This window comes from Heteronotia binoei, chromosome 5, assembly GCF_032191835.1.
Source record: "Heteronotia binoei isolate CCM8104 ecotype False Entrance Well chromosome 5, APGP_CSIRO_Hbin_v1, whole genome shotgun sequence".
Taxonomy (NCBI): domain Eukaryota; kingdom Metazoa; phylum Chordata; class Lepidosauria; order Squamata; family Gekkonidae; genus Heteronotia; species Heteronotia binoei.
The window spans coordinates 78,415,401-78,434,617 of NC_083227.1; the positions used below are offsets into that span (position 1 = coordinate 78,415,401).

At 43.3% G+C, this 19,217-nt stretch overlaps 1 protein-coding gene across 2 annotated transcripts in view; it reads right to left on the reverse strand.

The window, feature by feature from the left end:
• Positions 1-16,342: 16,342 nt before the first annotated feature.
• Positions 16,343-19,217, reverse strand: part of CHST13 (carbohydrate sulfotransferase 13) — an 84,161-nt gene continuing 81,286 nt past the window's right edge. Inside the window, exon 3 of one of the 2 annotated variants that reach the window (XM_060239673.1) lies at positions 16,343-19,132. In XM_060239673.1, coding sequence (XP_060095656.1) covers positions 18,287-19,132 — 846 coding nt within the window. In that variant the 3' untranslated portion in view covers positions 16,343-18,286. The remainder of the gene's footprint in view (positions 19,133-19,217) is intronic. The other variant, XM_060239674.1, reaches the window with a different exon arrangement.

The window sequence follows — 19,217 nt, forward strand, 5'->3', positions numbered from 1 at the left end:
ATCTGCTATTTTGAAATGCACTGGGCCCTCAACTTTGCTACTAGAGGGGAGAAAGTGAAGACCAGTGATAAAGAATTATGGGAGGGGCAGGGTTGCCAGCTCCAGGTTGGGAAATTCCTGGAGATGTGGGGGTGGAGGTTTGTGGAGAGAAGCAACCTCAGCAAGGCATAATGCCATAGAATCCACCCTCTAAAGTAGCCAGTTTCTCCAGGTGAACTGACCTCTCATTTGGAGAGCAGTTTCATTTCCAGGTGATCTCCAAACTGGAGGCTGGCAACCCTAGAGAGTGAATAAACTACTTGGAAATCCACCTGCCATTGGCTCTCCCTCTAGGATTCTGCTCTTTACTCTGGATTCTAGATGTGATTTTATAAGGGTAGAACATTATCTGGAAACCCACAGAAGAGAAACAGCTGAGAAAGTTGATTTTGAGATTGAAAAAGCTAGCATAGGAATTTAAATGCTTCTGTGTTCCTGCCATTGTTCCATTCTAAACTGCAACCTCCAAGATAGCTTTGTGTTTAAAACAAAAAACAACACCCCCCCCCAAAAAAAAATTGTTACAGGCATTTAGTAGGGTGTAGTAGTTTGCCCTTTAGAAACTTTGGCCAGTCTCCAGTCATTTGTGTTTATTGCCACTAATATTTCACATCCACCTTGAGAAAAGGAAAGTAGAGGGATTTCATCACTCTTCATTTTCAAAACCTTTCAAACAAAGAAATGCATACCACCACTGGCAACAGGCAGAATGGTTTTTTTCACCCTCAACAGAGCAAAGCAACGGACTCTTTGCCTGTAGGTATCAAATGCTCAGTTCATTTTAGAAAACAATACTTTCAATGACACCAGCAGATTTTAAAGAAAAATAACACTCATATCAATAGCTGAAATAAATGTTTATACAAATAATATTTAGCACATATTGTTCAAATAACAATATTTAGCACTTGAAGGATGCATTAACTCTGCCTTAACAATGCTATCCCTGTTGTAGGGATAGATGTGGAAAGAAACTCAAAGACATGTCATTTGAATGTTCACAGAACAACAAATGGTGGGAAGCAATCAAATACAAATCCAGAGGTTCTGGGTGACATAACAGTAAAAAAATACTTCCTCTAAACCACTTGTATTGCATAAATCAACACTCGCTCTTAGCTTGATGTCAGGGGTGTCAAATAATTTAGGCTTCCAGTCCCCAGGTCTGGGAAGGGGATCCCCCAGTTTTGCAGGCTCCTCCCTGCTTCCAGCCAGCAGGCTGGTGGGGGGAAGTCCCACCCCCAACAGCCATGATGTGTCTTTAGATCCCCAGCAGGTTTAGAAGCTAGCAAACTGCTTGTGTTTTGGAAGGTGTGTATGTGTGTTTAAATCTCAGAGAGACCATGGGGGTGGGGTGAGCAGGAAGACCAACCTGTGTGAGAGAAGAAAGAGCGCCCAGTCCCTCTTTTTGTTTTGTATTCCTTTCAGAAGCTGTTTATATAGTAAAGGGGATAGTAAAGAGTTAACTAGAACCTGATTATGGGATAGAGGAAAACTCCACCCCCTAGACCTCCTTCTTAAATTGGTTGAAATATAGCAGACTGTTATATTCAGTAACTTTGGTGAGGAAAACTATTTATACCATTGCCCTAGGGAGATCACAAAAGTGTGGACATGCAAACTGTGTTTATGTGGGCTGCTTTGTGAGAGTGTGTATGTGTGTTCACTTTCACTTAGTGGGAGTGCAGCTGCTGGGGAACAAAAAAAAGGCAAAAAAGAGGTTAAGGGAATGAAGATGTAACCTGCCCTGAGCCTGCTTGCAGGAAGGGTGGGATATAAGTTAAAATAAATAAATAAGACTATTTGAGGGAACTACACTGATGTATTTTTATTTATTTATTTGGAGTGGGAAAGTCTCCTGGCTCCACTCCCAAAGTTCCCAAATATTCCCTGAGTTGGACCTGGCAACCTTATCAAACATACAGTCTGTGGGCTGGAACTGGCCTGCTCAGAGGTTTAATCCAGCCGTGAGCAAGTGGTGGTGACACTACAGAATGGCTGCCCTACAGCAGGCCTATAGCCTCCTCCCCTCTCCACCAAACAGCTTGGAAAAGGCAGGAGCTCTGCATCACTCAGAGGGCTAATTAAATTGCATTGCTTGATGGCAGAGAACTGCTGGCCCGGAAGCCTCCTCCTCTTCCTACCAAACAGCTTGGAAAAGAGAGGAGGCCTGCATCATCCAGAGGGCTATTGTCATGATGAGGTCATGATGAATACATGCAAGCCAAGCACCCGCCCCCCTCCAGCCTGCTTTAGATCCCATTATGGTCATCAAGCAGGGTTGCCAATCCCCAGGTGGGGGCAGGGGATCCCCTGGTTTGGAGGCCCTCCCCCCGCTTCAGGGTCCTCAGAAAGCGGGTGAGGGGGAGGGGGGAAATGTCTGCTGGGAACTCTGTTATTCCCTATGGAGATTTATTCCCATAGAAAATCATGGAGAATTGATCCATAGGTATCTGGGGCTCTGGGGGGGGGCCTGTTTTTTGGGGTAGAGGCACCGAAGTTTCCTTATAGCATCTAGTGCCTCTCCCCAAAATACCCCCCAAGTTTCAAAAAGATTGGACCAGGGGGTCCAATTCTATGAGCCCCAAAAGAAGGTGCCCCTATCCTTTATTATTTCCTATGGAAGAAAGGAATTGAAAAGGTGTGCCATCCCTTTAAATGTGATGGCCAGAACTCCCTTTGGAGTTCAATTATGCTTGTCACAGCCTTGATCTTGGCTCCACCCCTAACGTCTCCTGGCTCCACCCCCAAAGTCCCCAGATATTTCTTGAGTTGGACTTGGCAACCTATCATCAAGAAAGCAAACAGTTAAAAAAAAAAGATAACACAAATCTTTTTTTTTTAAAGTACATACGCATAAGCAAACAAATATTGGATTGTGATTTTTTTGGAGGATTACATTTGATGTATCAAATATGTAACTCTGTTTAAAAAACCGAATGATGCATTTCTCAATATTAAAAACAAGGTTTCCCCTCCCTTGTACTAGCTATATTATGTCTCTTTTGATCCTTTGATCCAGTGTTAAGAGACTTGCTCCGAACTTAACATTTAAGTGTTAAAAAGGAGAGCATACTTGCCAGCCAAAAAAGAGCTTTTCAAGCCACCTGCATTCAGAAGGCTTTTGCAACAGATGAGGTTTGGGACTGGTTCGCTACTTATAAGTTAAAGCACTTAAGTGGGACTGGGAGGATGTTAATTTGGTTTGAAGGAAATAGAGGTTGCAGAGAGCATTCATCAATTTTGCATCTGTTTAAAGAAGTTAATAAAAATAACAGCTGAATCCGAAGAAGAAAAAGCAATGTCATATAATCAACTGCTCAAGATTCAAGGAGATAAAATTGAATTAAAATCCTCTAAGAGACTATGATTTAGATATATTCAAAAAGGAGTGGAAGAAATTTAAAGGATATATGGAGAAAGAGTGGAATGTAAAAAGACATTGGACAATTTTTTTAGTATTAATGAGAAAAAAATATATTGAACTTTGATTGGTTAGTGGTACCTTTAGTATTGAACTTAATCTATAACTTCGGGGAAGTCAACATTGGAGGGAGGGGGGGTTGAAATATCATATAGGTTAGTATCGAAAATTTATAATTAAGTTTTGTAACCATATGTTATCAATAAATTGTTAAAACATGAAAGAAGTTAATGACTGACTTGCTCCTATTACAGACACTGAAATACAAAAGGTTGATAACCTTGACATGGATAGTTACATCCTTGAGGAGGAATTCAACAAAATGAATCTAAACCAGGTACTCATTGGATGGACTCTTTAGCTAAATTATACTGGATGGACTCTTTGATAATATTGTACTTCCTTTTTATGTGATAAATAGTTTTATAACATTTTTGGTAAAAGTTTACAATATGTTAGCCAGCATATCACAGTTTCTGTTATTTCTTTATTATGAACTGTGATCCCATATTGCTGTTGTTGCTTTGGTTAGTGAATGAAATATTAGAGATAGTGTTAGACTGAGATGGATTTTTGCAGAAAGAATGAAACGATGCATGAATTGTAAGTGTAGACTGATTCACAGATGTTTGCAGAGGTCTTGCTTGGAAGAAGTGTGCATGAAATAATCCTTAGTTGACTCCTTGTTCAGGATTCTTGGGACTTTATTTGTGCAGTCTTCAGTGGAGGTTTTGAGAAGATCAGATAATATTCTTCATTGAACTGTGGGATTTATTCCTTTTGGGTGGCATTTATGGTAAAACCTAAAAAGAACTTTTGTAGTTCTCATTTTTGGAAATATAAAAATATACAGAACTTTGATATGTTTTGTGTAACTTAGATATATTGAAGTATTCTGAGATTGTAAACATTTTTTTGCAAGTGTTTAACCTACAGGTAGAGGCTGGAGATCTGGGATTACAGCCGATTTCCAGGTGACAGATATCAGTTTCTCTGGAGAAAATGGCTTCTTTGGAAGGTGGAGTTTGTGGCAATATACCCATCTGAAGTTCCTCCCCTTCCCAAACCCCATCCTCCTCAGGGTCCACCCCTAAAATCTCCAAGTAGTTCCCAACCCAAACCTGGCCACCCTAAACACTGTGCCAATGAGTCATAGCCCCTTCCAAATTTCCCTGGTTTTTTTTAAAGTTCTTCAGGCAATTTAAAACATAGGAGCTCTGCCATAAACAAGCTGTTTGACTCTTAAGAATACTTTCTTTTTGCCAACCTTCCCTATCTTCCCATGCTCATTCAGCCATCTTCTTATAAGCAATTGTTGACATTTATGGGTATTAGGTGGCAAGTAGTCAAGAATACTAGTATCAGAGCATATCTGTTTATTCATTATGCCAAACTCAAATGGAAAAGTGTATTATTTCAGTAGCAAAGAGAGCAGTGTGCTATCAGTGGAGTAAGTTAAAAGCTGCTTCTGCATGGATATTTTTCTCCATCTTTGCTCCCAAACTGTGCTGTTTGAGTGAATCCATATGGTGTCTCCAGTAATTGTCAGCTTTCTAGTCTTTCCTCAGTACACTTTTTATCAAACATGTTTTAGTATGATCTTTTAGCGAAGAACACAGTCCAATCACATTAGCCACTGTCTGGATAAGAAGACGTGAATTTTCCTTCTGCCAGCTGTTTGCAGGCACCATTTCTCGGCTGCTCCAGTTGTTGTTGTTTTTAAATGATAATTGCTATAGTGATACAGCAATTATTACCTATGAGCGTATGTGTTGTCAAGTCACTACTGTCTTTTGGTGACCCCAGCAAGGGGAAATCTTTTGTGTGGATGCTCAGTTGCCAGGGCCTTCACATTCACATCTATGATGAATGTGGAACAGAGAATTATTATCATGAAGATACAGGCTAAGTTGAGAGAAAGGGGAGGAAAAGGAAGCAGCTCAGCAGCTTCTGACATTCACCAAAGCCAGGCAGAAGCATAGGGAATTGTTAGCATGTTTCATTCTGCAGAAGACCCAGCATGCAACAGCATAAAAAGAAAATGGGTTTTGTGGCCCTTTGTTTGTAGCATCAGCTTTTGCAGACTAAAGCCACTTCATCAACTGCATGACCTGATATCCTAAATTTTCAGCTACACTGCAAAATAATTAGTAAACTTTCAGGCCGAAGGAACATGTAATAAAATCAGTAGCTGCTGATCTACAAGTTTCTATCCACAGCTCAAATGCATGCAAGATATAAACTGAGTAGCCAGTTCCCAATGGCAGTGATGGGTGACAAAATGCTTGCTATGCTGATTTATCATTCAAAGAGTGACAGTTATTTTCTAAACGGAGAAAGAGATACTGACTCTCAATCCAAATGGAACAGAATCAAATTCTCTAATGAGTTCTGGCACAGTGGCTTTATGTTAAGAGTTTCCATTTGAAGCTTCTTTTTCAAAGCCTGATCTCAGCAGTGCATTTAATGATTCTCTGATCCTGACCTGAAAGTCACTGTCTAAAAGGGCTTTTTTTTTTGGTAGAAAAAGCCCAGCAGGAACTCATGCACATTAGGCGACACCCCCTGATATCACCATTGTTTCACATAGGGCTTTTTTGTGGGAAAAACCCAGCATATTAGGCCACACCCCCTGACACTAAGCCAGCTGGAACTGTGTTCCTGTGTGTTCCTGCTCAAAAAAAGCCCTGCTGTCTAATGATATTAGCCTCACGGGAGCACGATCTGAATCTTTACAAATATTTTGCCATCCTGCCAATAAAGCTACTCTTTTCCTCACTGCTTTTTTCAGCAATGAGGACTCAGTGAGGCACTCTGGCTTATCCCAAAGCCTTGGTTCTTTGCCCCTCTTTTGCTGACACCTGCTGCCGCCACTAAATTCTCTAAATCTGCATCTAGTAATAGGTTATTTCATGATAAAACTGATCCCAGACCAATTAGCTTACTAGACTGAGTCACTAAAAGCCTTGCTTAGTGCTCTCAAAAATATTTCTCCTTATAAAGGCCAGGGCAGCCCCGCACCCCCAAATCTCATTAAGGAGGAGTGGGTGCCACCAGAACATGGCTGCCATGGAGGACTAATGCCAAGCACTGACAGGGGTGCCATCCTCCAGGTGGTGATTTGCAATCTCTCGGAAGTACAACTAATCTCCTGGTGACAGAGATCAGTTCACCTAGTTTGGTGTAATGGTTAAGTGTGTGGACTCTTATCTGGGAGAACCGGGTTTGATTCCCCACTCCTCCACTTGCACCTGCTGGAATGGCCTCGGGTCAGCCATAGCTCTTGGCAGAAGTTGTCCTTGAAAGGGCAGCTGCTGGGAGAGCCCTCTCCAGCCTCACCCACCTCACAGGGTGTCTGTTGTGGGGGAGGAAGGTAAAGGAGATTGTGAGCCGCTCTGAGACTCTTCGGAGTGGAGGGCAGGATACAAATCCAATATCTTCTTCTTCATCTTCTTCTGGGAAAAATAGCTGCTTTAGAAGTTGGACTCTATGGTATTAGACTTCACTAAGGTCCCTTTCTGCCCTAAATCCCACCTTCTTCAGGCTCCATCTCCCAAATCTCCAAGAATTACCTAACCTTGACCTGGCAATCCTATGTTAGGAGGATGCTTGGCTTCCAGCCTCCCATTATAGAGGAGCTTGTTTTGGAATGGGTGCTCCTTAGAGGCACAAAGGTGATGCTTTTTCCTTTGTTGGATTTTCCTTTCCTGGATTTTTCCAAAGTGCCTCCTGCTCCAGCCAGGTAGAGGAAAGTCAGAACTAGCTCTAGGCTTTGGAGAAGAACCAGATGGGAGCCAGGGCACATCAATTGCCATCGCAGTGCCCTCAGGGGCTATGTTGGGGACCACTGCCCTGGGGTGGAATGGGGCTCCAAATCTGGGCTATCCAAATGACAGCAAAGACACATTCCAGCTCTCCATCACACTGAGGCACTCTTGAGGCATTGATCAGTATTTTTCCAGAAGGAACATGTAATCCAGATGCAGCACTTTTAAGGGGCAGCAAGTAGAATGCCAGCAAGTAAACACTGTCAGATCTGAAGAACTCCTTTAAAAAAAAAATCCCTGGGTCCCAGCACAGTCTTTGCCTCTTTCACTGAAGACTGTCTCATCCCTTTCGCTTGTAACACAGCACTGACTGTTTCTTAACGGCAAGCTCTGAAAGATGTTCTTGGTAGCGATACAGTTCTCTCTCACAAACTCGCAATATGCTTTGGCTGAAAACCTAATGTTTTTAAGCAAGCAAGTGGGAATAGTGTCAGATTTGTTTACTAAAATACCCAGAAGAAAAATACAAAATGCTTTGACAGGCTTGCAAAAGGGACCAGGAAAAGCTCTGGGTTTGTTTGTTTGTTTCCTTTTTGGCTCCAGGAGCACATTTGGACTCGAGTCACTAGATCTCCATCGCAGTCACTGAGATTTTGTACCCATTATGCATAGCTGCTATTTACACTGCTGGATACTTAAAGGTGCAAAGCTAAGTAAGGTTAACAGATGTGCTAAGCACTGCACACATCCATCTATAAGCCTGACTGGTTCCCATCCTCACAGTTCGCCTCTCCAACGGCTATTAGTGCTGCCATGGGCAGTAAATATATCAAGTGGAGGACTGTGGCTGCCTTTTCTTACACCAGAGCCTGGACATTGGCCTTCAGTTTCCAGATGAAACAGCCATGGCTTCCCTTCAGCCAAATGAGAGCCAGTTTGGTGTAGCAGTTAAGTGTGCAGGCTCTTATGTGGGAGAACTGGATTCCCCATTCCTCCACATGCAACTGCTGATGCGACCTTGAGTCAGTCTAGGGCTGCCAAGTTCCCACCAGGGGCAGGGGGTCCCCCGCTTTGGCGAGCCCCAACCTGCCGGCAGGAAGGTCACTGGGGAGGGGATCCCAGCCCCTAAGAAGTCCTGACACCGTGCAACATGTGCAGCACCCAGAAGTGATGTATCATGCTGGGCACATTGTGTGGAGATGCTCTAGGAGTCAGAGGGGAACTTTACAGTTTTGTGCAGGAAAGCTCTAGCAATTTGGGGGGAAACTATGGTTTTGTGTAGGAACTATGGTACCATAGAGTTTCCCCCAATTGCTAGATCATCCCAGTGCAAAACCATAGAGTTTCCTGTGGATTCCTAGTGTCCCCATGCAATGCTCCCACCACAATAGTCACTTCCGGGTGATGTCATTGTGTTGCACATGCTGTGTGTGAGTGGAAAAAAGTCCCCCACCAGCAGCCATGGAGGACTTGGCAACCCTAAGTCAGTCAAGTTCTCTCAGAGCTGTTTTCTCAAGAGCAGTTCTCTCAGAGCTCTCTCAGCCTCACCTACCTCACAGGATGTCTGTTGTGGGGAGGGAAAGGGAAAGGAGATTGTAATCTGCTCTAAGAATCCTTCAAGTAGTGAAGGCCAGGGTATAAATTCAATCTCCCCCTCCTCTTCCTCTTCTCCCACCCATTTCTTCCCAGCTCCTGCCATCTATGTGTAAATTATTTCACATGTTCTGTAAGGAGGCTGTTTTCCCCCTCCTCTGTACTGTACTCCCAACAGCAGCCCTGTGAAATAGGACAGGACGAGAGATCATGGCTGCTGGCTCAAGATCACCCAAGACAGAGTTCAATATACAACAGGGCGGCAGGGCCATGGGCCCTAAACTGTAAGGTTCCTCCTAGGCAAAAGCACAAGCCTAAAGGTGAGAGTCAAAGGGCTCTTGGCCTGAGGCTCCTAGCCTGGTAAAGGCCTGGGGCCCCTGCATCACTCTGAGGATCATTACCTGACATAAGATAAAGTGCTCTGAATCCACTAGGTACATTTAAACCACTCACCAGATAGAAAGCTGGGTGGTGGTGGGGACTATCTTGTGGTCTGCAGAGAGTGACACATGTACAATTATCTACCCTTTGTGTGGAAACTATGAATGTGAACTTGCTGCATGGAGCTTGTGGCTCTCAGGGAGCAGGTTCATTCCTTCGAGGCTAGTGTTGCAGAAGAAGCTGAGGCAGGGAGAGAGGTTTAGGAAAGAAATCCTCAAGTATTTAGCAGAACAGTCCCTCTCCTGTGCTGACAGCTCTTCTGCTGTTGTGGAAAGTGAGAGTCTTGAGGTTGGAGGGTGTCAGTCTGAGGAGGAGAAGACTGGCCCTCCAGAGGAAATGGTTGGCTACTGTGGGAGACAGGATGGTGGACTAGATGAACTATTGGTCTGAACCAGCAAGGCTCTTCTTATGTTCTTATGTATCATCTGCAACAGCATTAATTTACTTCCATAAACAACCCAGAAGTGACATAATGTCTGTCTTGGAATCATGGGGAACTATAGTAAAATCATAGAGTTTCAGCTGTTTGTAGAGATCCTTGATGTCACTTCTGCTTCTGATGGAAACCTGGAAGTGATATCAGTCCTCTCTAGGAATTGCTGGACATTCACTGATTCCTACAGAGACTTGATGTCACTTGCAGGTTTCCCTTAGAAGTGACATTGCATTGTTGCCATGTCCCTGGCTTCCTGCTGTCCTGCTGGTTACCAGGCTAGGCTGGCAACCCAAAGTTTAGCCTGTGTATAATTCCCACTGAAGCCATACAAAACAGGAGGAGTCCCCTGCTTGGAAAATTGTGATCCAGCACTTCACGACTGCCATAATCTGCTTTTTTGGCCACTGTAGTTTTTCCTCAGTCCTAATGGCTGCAAAGGAGATCAGGAGACTGGCAATACAGGTTAAAAGATGTTGCTTGTGGTAGAGCCCCACACTTTGTCTTTTAGAAATAAACTTCAAATTTAAGCACCATGGAAATATTGACCAAATGGTACTGGTACTTCTCTGTAAGCTATTTTTAAAGGGTGAGGCTAAAGCAGTGCCCCCCTTCTGCATCTTGCAGTAATTAGATCAGTTTTTAAAATCTTTACGTGGGGAAACGAAGATTTATTACCAAGCCAAAACCTTTGGTGTTATGCTGAAACAAAATGATTAAAGTTCTACTCTGAAAGCCTTTTGGAGAGTGCTGTGTTCTCCCGCTGAGCGAGATAGAGAAAGCATGGCCATTTGGTGGCAGTTTATTGATTAATTCAGCCAGAGAGAGGGCAGATTAAATCCGTTTTACGCAATGTACTCTAATCTAATTGACAAAGATTGAAACCACCTGAGATTCTTCAGACTTTTCAACAGAAGAGGGATGATAAATGGTTTCACTGGTGTTGCTCCAAAAGCAAGAGACAGAGAGAATTAATGTCATTCTACACATGACTCAGAGAGGGGGACGGGGGCGGGGGAGATTGTGCAGTCTGCAGTGATACAGCAGAGGGAGGACCATGTTCAGAAGAGTGAACATGTAAAAATGGGTCCTAATTAGTTCCAAAGATCTACTTGAGGCTTCAGGTCACAGCTGCTCTACTTCTGGTAAAAACAAGTTTCCTGCTTGCTAGTTCTCAGGCTACAGAGGAGAACCAGCTGCCCCCCTTTTAGAAAACAGACACCAGATTCTTGCCTACAGAAAGCCACAGAGCCTTGCTTTGGAACCACTACTGTAGGCCCACATCTGTCATCGTCTATCATTTTCGGGTTTTTGATTCTTAAAGGCATGGAGTCAAGATGGGGGTGCCTGGGAGAGATGGCATAAGATGAAGTGCTCCAAACCACAGAAACATCATGACTAGGAGCAAGACTAGGACCAGACCATAAGCAAGACTAGGACCAGGCACACTGAGGCTGTTGGCAGTATGATAGAATTTGGTTTGTTATTTATTTAGAATGCTTTTTATGTCATCTCTTTGGGGAAGTTTCCCTATGCAGCTTACAAAAGGAAGCATAATAAAAACCATAAAGCATTAAAAGCTGCTTATTAAAACCCAACATTTAAAAACCCAGACAGATCATAAAAACAAGTCATTGAACAGCCTGACATGAATTTGATGGTTTTCAGGCTACAAGCACACTGAGAAAGTAGTGTTAGGCAATCAGCCCCTTATTTCAAAGCCAGGTATGGAAACTGTACATCTGTCAACTGATCATTTTTAGCATTTCCATTGTGCTTTCCCAGGTCCTAGAACACTTCATTGAAGTATGATGATAATCTTTACAGCCATCTGTGAAGATCAATATAAGCATTATTAGCCTTTATTGTTCTATGTTGAAAAGAGGGTTGGATCCAAGAGAACATCATTTGTATACAAAATTGCCAAGAGTCCTGGGGAGAGAGGGGGGAAAAACCCTGTCCCTTTAACTGCCCTAATGTGTGGAAAAGGACATTTGAACTTGCTTTTCATGACATAGCAGTAACATCACCTAGTAAATAACAGACCTTTACATCTCTATTAAAGGGACAAGATAGCTTTTGTTGCTCCACCCAGCCCTACTTGCATTTGGGAATGTAAATTCCCAGTTCTTAGCAACAAGTGGGACTTGTACAAGTCAAGTACACGTGGTGCTATGGACTTTAGCTAACTCCTGATATTATCAGACCAACAGGGGACCATCATATCCTTCCTGACCAGAGTGGGAGCTTGGGAAACAACATTCTGCTTTCACAGCATGGTTTTGCTATTGCTGCAGTAGCAACTTTATTTTTCACATTGTGGACAAAATGTAAAAACCACACACTTTTCAACAAATGGGCTGCTACTGTGAGTAGTGAGAAGTTTCAAGGGCTGACCCTTGGTCTGATTCCCTTTGGAGGAGAGAGAGCACTGGAGATTCATTGTATTTTTGTAGTATTTGTTCGTGGACTGGGTGGCCCTGTGTTTCCTGACATCCAAGGCCCATCTAGGAAGCAGCTACAGCACTTAATAGTACACATGACATTTTTTTTTTTACTTTTATGCACGCATACACACACAAACACACATCTAGAAGTAATGATGACTTCTGTTGGCTGACCCCTACTGAGGGCCTGGAGGATATTCAGAGAGGCAGCTGAATAAGGCCTGCCCCTGTCCTCCTGACTGCTGGTATTCCTTGGAGGTCTCCTATTCAAATACTTGCTAGAGTTGACCCTGCTTAGCTTCCGAGAGCCAATAAGATTGGGCTTGCCTGGACTATCCAGGTCAGGGCTCACATGGAAATTTCTTTTGACATGTGAGAAAGACTGTTCCCACAGCAATCAGAGACAAAGCACAGAAGACAGAGCCATTCAAGCTCATTACAAATGTGTCAAATCCTGTAGTAGTATGTGCGCAGAAGGGGCTCATGGCAGCGAGTGTTCTCTATCTTCTCCTTCCTCAAGCAGTTGCCTGAGATGCAGAAAGAATGATGCTAAGAGTTGGGAAGCCTGTGTGGTCAAAAGGGTAAGCAGCACTGGTGGCTGCAGTGAAACCTGCTCTTTTATCCACTGTTCCACCTGGAGCCTCTTCCACCCACAAAAATAATATTGCACTGGTGGAATGGAAGCATAAAATCCACCCCCCCCCCAGTGTATTTGGGGAAATTGTGCCTGTTTACCTCATGCATTATTTCAATACACCAAACCTTTTGAGGAGCTGAAAGTTAATATTAAACCATTTAAAACATTTGGTTTGAATGCATGCACATACATATGTAATATGCGAGAGGGAAAGAACGATGGAAAATTGCCACAATTAAAACAAAACATTTCATGAACACAAAACTGCCTAAAAGGAAATGCAACTTCTGCCTGGTACATCTGAATTCTAAAGATAGCAGAACAAACAGCAGGTCTGTAATTGGTCACATCGTTATATAATAGCTTCTATGAACATCTGCAGTTTTGGAAGTAAATTCTTTCGGTCCCATCTCTTAGTACTGCTGGGCAAGCCTGTGGCCCATCCCTTCTTTCAGTGTCTTTCCAGTTTCTCTATAAAAGAGTATCCCATATTTTCCACGTTTTATTTGAAGTTTGTGGGCAGCCCTTCCCGCTGTAATTGCCATCTCAGAGTCAATTTCCTAAGCACAAAGTAGGTTTGGCCTCTTATTAACTTGAAATGACATCAGAGTTACCCCGTGATTTAAGCAGCAGGAGAAGAAATTCTTGCAGAGAACATGGCAAAGAAAAGACCAGTAATTACCATATAGAAAGCGTGGGGTGTCAACGCCTAGAAAGAAATCAAATTCCCTTTCAATTATAGCAGTTCATCCAATTGGCCCCAAGGTGTCCCCATAGCTCCACTCTGAGTGCATGGACACTTTGCAATAAATACAACATTCCAACCTTTTTGAAGTCCATGTTCTGCTAGTGTCTTTTTGGTGCTCCCCACCACACTTTTTTTTTGGTCATAAAAAGTTCCAAAGTGTTTGCTTGTTGTAGGAAGTGCTAAAATCTCCTTACCTCTAATTTCTATACATCAGGAGAGGACTGAGAGAATCTTGCTTTTGGGGCCTAGCTGTACTACATTGGGGTCGCATTGCCTTAAGAAGTCTGAGGGAAGTTGTATTCCAGCTTTGCAGAGGAAGCTAACAGCACATCACCTCTGCTTTTCCCGTGCCTTGAAAGCCTCTTTCTGGGGTCACAATAAGTCAGTTGTGACTTCTTGATACTTTCATACATTCATGTTTGGGTCCCATGCAGTAAGAGTGTAGCCAGAAGCCTGAAGTAACTTTGGGAAACTTTGGGATCGTCTACCACACAATTGTTTCTGCCTACCCCCTGACCTTCTCAGTCTACTTCCAGCATCTGATCAAAGCAAGCTGCTGCCTACAAAACATAAATGGAAGAGAAAAAACCTCAACAACCTCTTAAACTGGAATCAAGCCAAACTTGGAGATCCAAGGAATGGATCAAGTTCACCCCCAGGTTCCAATCCATGCTCGGTTATGAAAGTGCTCATGGCCCAGTTACTGTCTAGTAATCTGATCCATACACATGGTGGATTGCAACTGTCTAGGTCAACCTGTATTGGAAGGCTAAAATAGGATGATTCTGAGGTCTTTAAAGGAAAGGAAATTAATCTTAAACAGAGGCACAGCCTTCTATGGTCATTGACTTCAGTGGAGGTATAAGGGTGTAACTTTGCTTAGGATAGTCCTGTAAAATAAGCATCTTGAGGGTGCACTGATTTTATGTATTTAACTTTCCCAGTGCAATCGCTAGAGGTCAAAGGTATTTCACTTGCCTGAATCTAGGTCACTAGAAGCCTCATTAGGCACAGGGAATATTTATATATAGTATCTCTTTACTGCAGCGTGTGCATGTTATGTATCATCATTTCTGACTTTTGGTGACCTTACAAATTAATGACCTCCAAAACATTCTATCATTAACAACCTTGCTCAGACTGTTACTGTATTTGGGGAGGCACTGCACTGTGTATGCCTCCCCAAACACACTTTAAACTGATCCTAATGACATTTACTTGGAAGGAAGTCTCCTGGATTTCAATGGGCCTTGCATCCAAGTAACCACAGAAACGTTAGCTGACAATTAGATAACATAATGCTGTCTTCTTATACTGCTTTACTGGATGGAAAGCCACACGCTTGTATCTCTTCCATCTTCCTAATAAGGCAGATTCTTGGATGTGGACCTGAGTGCAACCAATTATGCTCATGGACAACTCATTACAAAAACAGCATGCATCGAGGGAACTGTCTACAGGGAAAGTATATTGGAAACATCATGAAATTAAGCCTACATATGTGGTAATGTACAGCTGAAAACCTGAGAATACACAAAAAATGAGCAGCCATCCACACCATACCCCAAATGGTTCCTCTGAAGGACCTCCGACCACATCTCTCAATATGAACCGGTCCGCCAGTTACATTCGTCTGGCCAATGCCTTCTCTCCATTGCTTCCTACACCTAGAATGGTTTACTTGGCTATTACCAGAGCTTGAGCATTTTTAAGCATCAGCCTGGCTCAATGGAATTTGTTACCCAAAGTGGGATGAAGAATTCTTTTATTGAGCTTTAGAACAGCAAGCAAGACGAGAGTCCCCCCCCCTTGGAGTCTTCTAATAATTGCTGTACTTTGGGCTGTAATTTTTGTTTGGTGTTGCATCAAGTTTTGTGATTGGTATTTTGATTGCTCTCATTGTTCTATGTTTTATACATGTCTATATAATATTTCTTGCTTTAGCATACCATAAACTACCTTGTATCTTGGGAGAAAAGTGGGATATTTTTTTTAAAAAAATACAAAGTTTCTTTAGAAGAGTGCATGTAAACAGTGCCCCAATTACAGCAATGGTCAGTTGCTATGCTAGACAAAAGCCAGAGTTCACCATTCTACTGCCTTTTGCAATTCTCCCTGTTTTGGTACTGAGAAGACTCACACTAGATATTAAGGTTAATTTGTATTAGGATGGCAGAAGCCAGTTCCCCATGAGGACTCAACCCTCAATTTCTTCAAGGGATCAATTTAGATGAGGGCCATAGCAGAGGAGAGGAGGGACTTCAGTCTTCCCTCCATGCCATCTTCCTAACCCAAAGTACTCTGCTTTCAGAAATCTCTCTCCAGAACAAATTAAATTCAGTTTGAATAAATCAATCTACTTGGATTAGCACCCAGCTCTGGGTAGTGTCAATTGCAGACTTCCCCAGGTGTGAATTTCATTTTAGTCTAATGCAGGGGCAGCCAACAGTAGCTCTCCGGATGTTTTCTGCCTACAACTCCCATCAGCCCCAGTCATTGGCCATGCTGGCTGGGGCTGATGGGAGTTTTAGACAAAAAACATCTGGAGAGCTACCATTGGCCACCTCTGGTCTAATGCATCAGAGAGGAGTACCATGTTCAAAAAGCACAATGATGGAAGTACCAAGCCACTGTTTTTGAATAAACCCTTTAATTTTTAATCCTACCTAAACACACCAAACACTTTGTAAACACCAGTGCTGCATTGCACACACCTTCACACCAGCATTACTGCAGTCATCCAATTTGAAGTACAATTATATAACAAAGGAGACACCCTCTGCACACAGGCAAAAAAAAGAAGAAGCAGGATGGGAAAGACAGGCTTTATTTAAGCAAAACTGGCCCTCTGGACCAATTCAGATTTACAGTTTCAAGACTGATGCTTCAAGTACAATTGCTACAAAGCTTGGCAGCCTGGCAAGGGCTTACCAATAAGGCCGTCTTTTCCCACAAACGCACCGCACCCACTTTCACACACTCCACCATGCCTCCAAATCCCACATGATCGCTGCTTAAAGTTTCCTATTTTCCTATTTCTAGAGTGCATTCTCTTCCCCAGGACTCCAAAGTGCTTCCCAAAAAATAAACAGAAATGCCTGCCAGATTTGGCCCATACATAAGAAGGCAGCTTCTTTGGGTGAGAAGCAACGACTGGTTTTAAAAGGGGGTTAAGACAGATGCATAGAGGATGGGTCAATCAATGCCTATCAACTATGGTTAGTAAAGGGAACCTTCATATTCATATAAACCTCTGAAGCCAGTGCTAAGATGCATCGGGGAAGGCCTTGGTCTCTGTGCCCTGTTTGTTGGCCCTCCAGGTTAACTGGTTGTCTGCGATGTGAAACAGGATGCTGGACTAGATGGACCCAATCTAACTCAGCTCTTATTATGTGGCAATGTTCCACCATTAGGGACAAACCCTAGTTTAATGGAAGGGAAGGTCATCCAGGGGTAGGGCACACACAAAGCAGGGCAGCCCTGTTCTAAGTGCTGTGCTCTTCTTCTACCAGCTGCTGCTAGAAAGCCAAAAGACCTTCCTTCTTCCCTAGGTCAGTGATCCCTTCTCTCCAGATGAGGGCTAGTCACCTGGCTCTTTCTAAATGCAGTTGACATGAATACAATCTGGAGGAAGTCTATCCCCAACCAAAGACAATAATGGTAAAGAAAACAAAGGTTTCAAGGAAAACAAACAATGGTTGCTGTCACCCTGGAGGTGCTTGTTTTTCATCCTCTGTGGTGCTAAGAGAGAAAGGAAACAAATGCAAGTGCACATTTTCAGAAAATAAACAGGCTGGATGTGTGGGATCTGCCCTGTGTACTTCTGCATGGAGAACAGAGATCCCATTAGCAGAGCTGGAGGGTGATGGGATCCAAAGGTATCAAGCGGTTCAATGGTCTTCCCTAAGTTGGTAATGGAGAAAATGGATGACCCTCTCTGCCTGCAGGTGTTTTGAAACTCACTTGCCTCAGCCCACCCCTAGCATTTAAAATGGACCTTGTTCTGCAGATTTAGCCCACATTCTGCTGGGCTTGGTAAAAACAGCAGGCCACAACAATCCAATCCAATATATGTTCTTTACAAAAAAAAAAGGACTGAAGAAAATCATTTGTTGTTTCTCTTGGCTAGACTACTGATGCACACAAGTGCACGTACACACAGATGCCAAGTGGGCAATCGACTAAGCACTGCTCCAGTGGAATTTCTAGTCATGTCAATGGAATTTGCAGGGGAATGAGGTCTAAGAGGTGCCCAGCTCTATCAAATGTCAGCTGAGAGGTAGTGGAAGGGAGATGAAATAGGCTTTGTTTCATAGAAAATCCTTGTTCATACTATGACACTGTTCACAGTAAGACACTTTTTGGTGGCTCACATTCTATTTTCGTTGATGTTCGAGAGAGAGGTTCAAAGGAATTTTAAACACACTAAAAACACATACTTTTTATTGCTTTCCAGATTGTTCCTGACTGACTCCACCCACCCCACCTCCTCACAAAAGGCCACAACTCCAGTATATTCTGGAAATAGCTTTCTTTGGTTGAGAAACAGGAGGAAGTACAATTAAACAGTAGTAGTTTCCTTAACTTGGAAAAGAGAAAGATATGAAACTATAGCTGCTATGTTAATAAACTGGAATCATGCCATATTGTCCACAGCACTGAGAGTGGGAATGGATAAGCAACTCCTGCTTTTGCTCACTGGTTGACAGCAGAAGTCCAAAATGGAGAAGGAAGGGCAGGGTCTCTTGTAACCAGCCTCACCGGATGCGTAAATAAGAAGGAATGGAGTAGTTGAAGAGCAAGTAATCCATTTTGTATAAATTAAAAAGTCTCCTTTGGTAAAAGGGGCTAATGTTCTGAAAGAACTTAGCTGTCATGTCATCATTGGTCCTGGTGGTCTTGGAGGAAGATGGGAATTTGACGCCTGCGTCAGCCTCGATCATTCGCAGGATGTAGTTGGCATCCTCGGTCAATGTCTCATACTTGCCTATTACATCATAGTGGATGATGCAGGGGTGGCAAAGGGAATGCACCCTCTCCCAGTGCTCATTGAAAGGCTCCTCATGCTGTGTCTGTGGATCTAGCAGGTAGTACACAAACTCCTCAAAACGCACATCGTGGCCACGCTCCATGGCCTCTTCACTAGGGTCTTGCCGATGCCGCTGAATGATCTTGGTCCCGTATCGCTTGTGGAATGCTGTGTTGTAGCTACGAGTGAACTTGTTGCGATAGGCCGAGACCAGCCGTTCGAGAGGTTCCCGCACAAAGATGAACTTGAGGTAGTTACGCAAGCGGTAGTTGATCTCAGGAGTGCTGTACTCAGAGAGAGTGCGCAGGTTGGAGGATACATGAGCCTCGTTGGCTGGGATGTCCAAAGGGTCCTGGTACTTGCCATGCCCCGTCAAGACCATCATGACTCGCTTCCAGTTAGTGCAGGCCACCTTAGGGACATAGCAATAAAGCAGACCATGAACATCATCAACGACCAAGTGGCGCAAGTCATCAGAAGTCAGGAGGCGTCGCTTGCGGGTGTAGCGATTACACACTCCACTTAGAAGGTCTCGCCTCTGTTGGTGAGTAGCTTGTAGGGATGTCAGCTCAACCTGAGGAAACACAAGAGGGAAATGTTTACTGCAAGATAACCATTAAACTCATAGACCTATATTCCAATCATTTCCGTGTTCATTA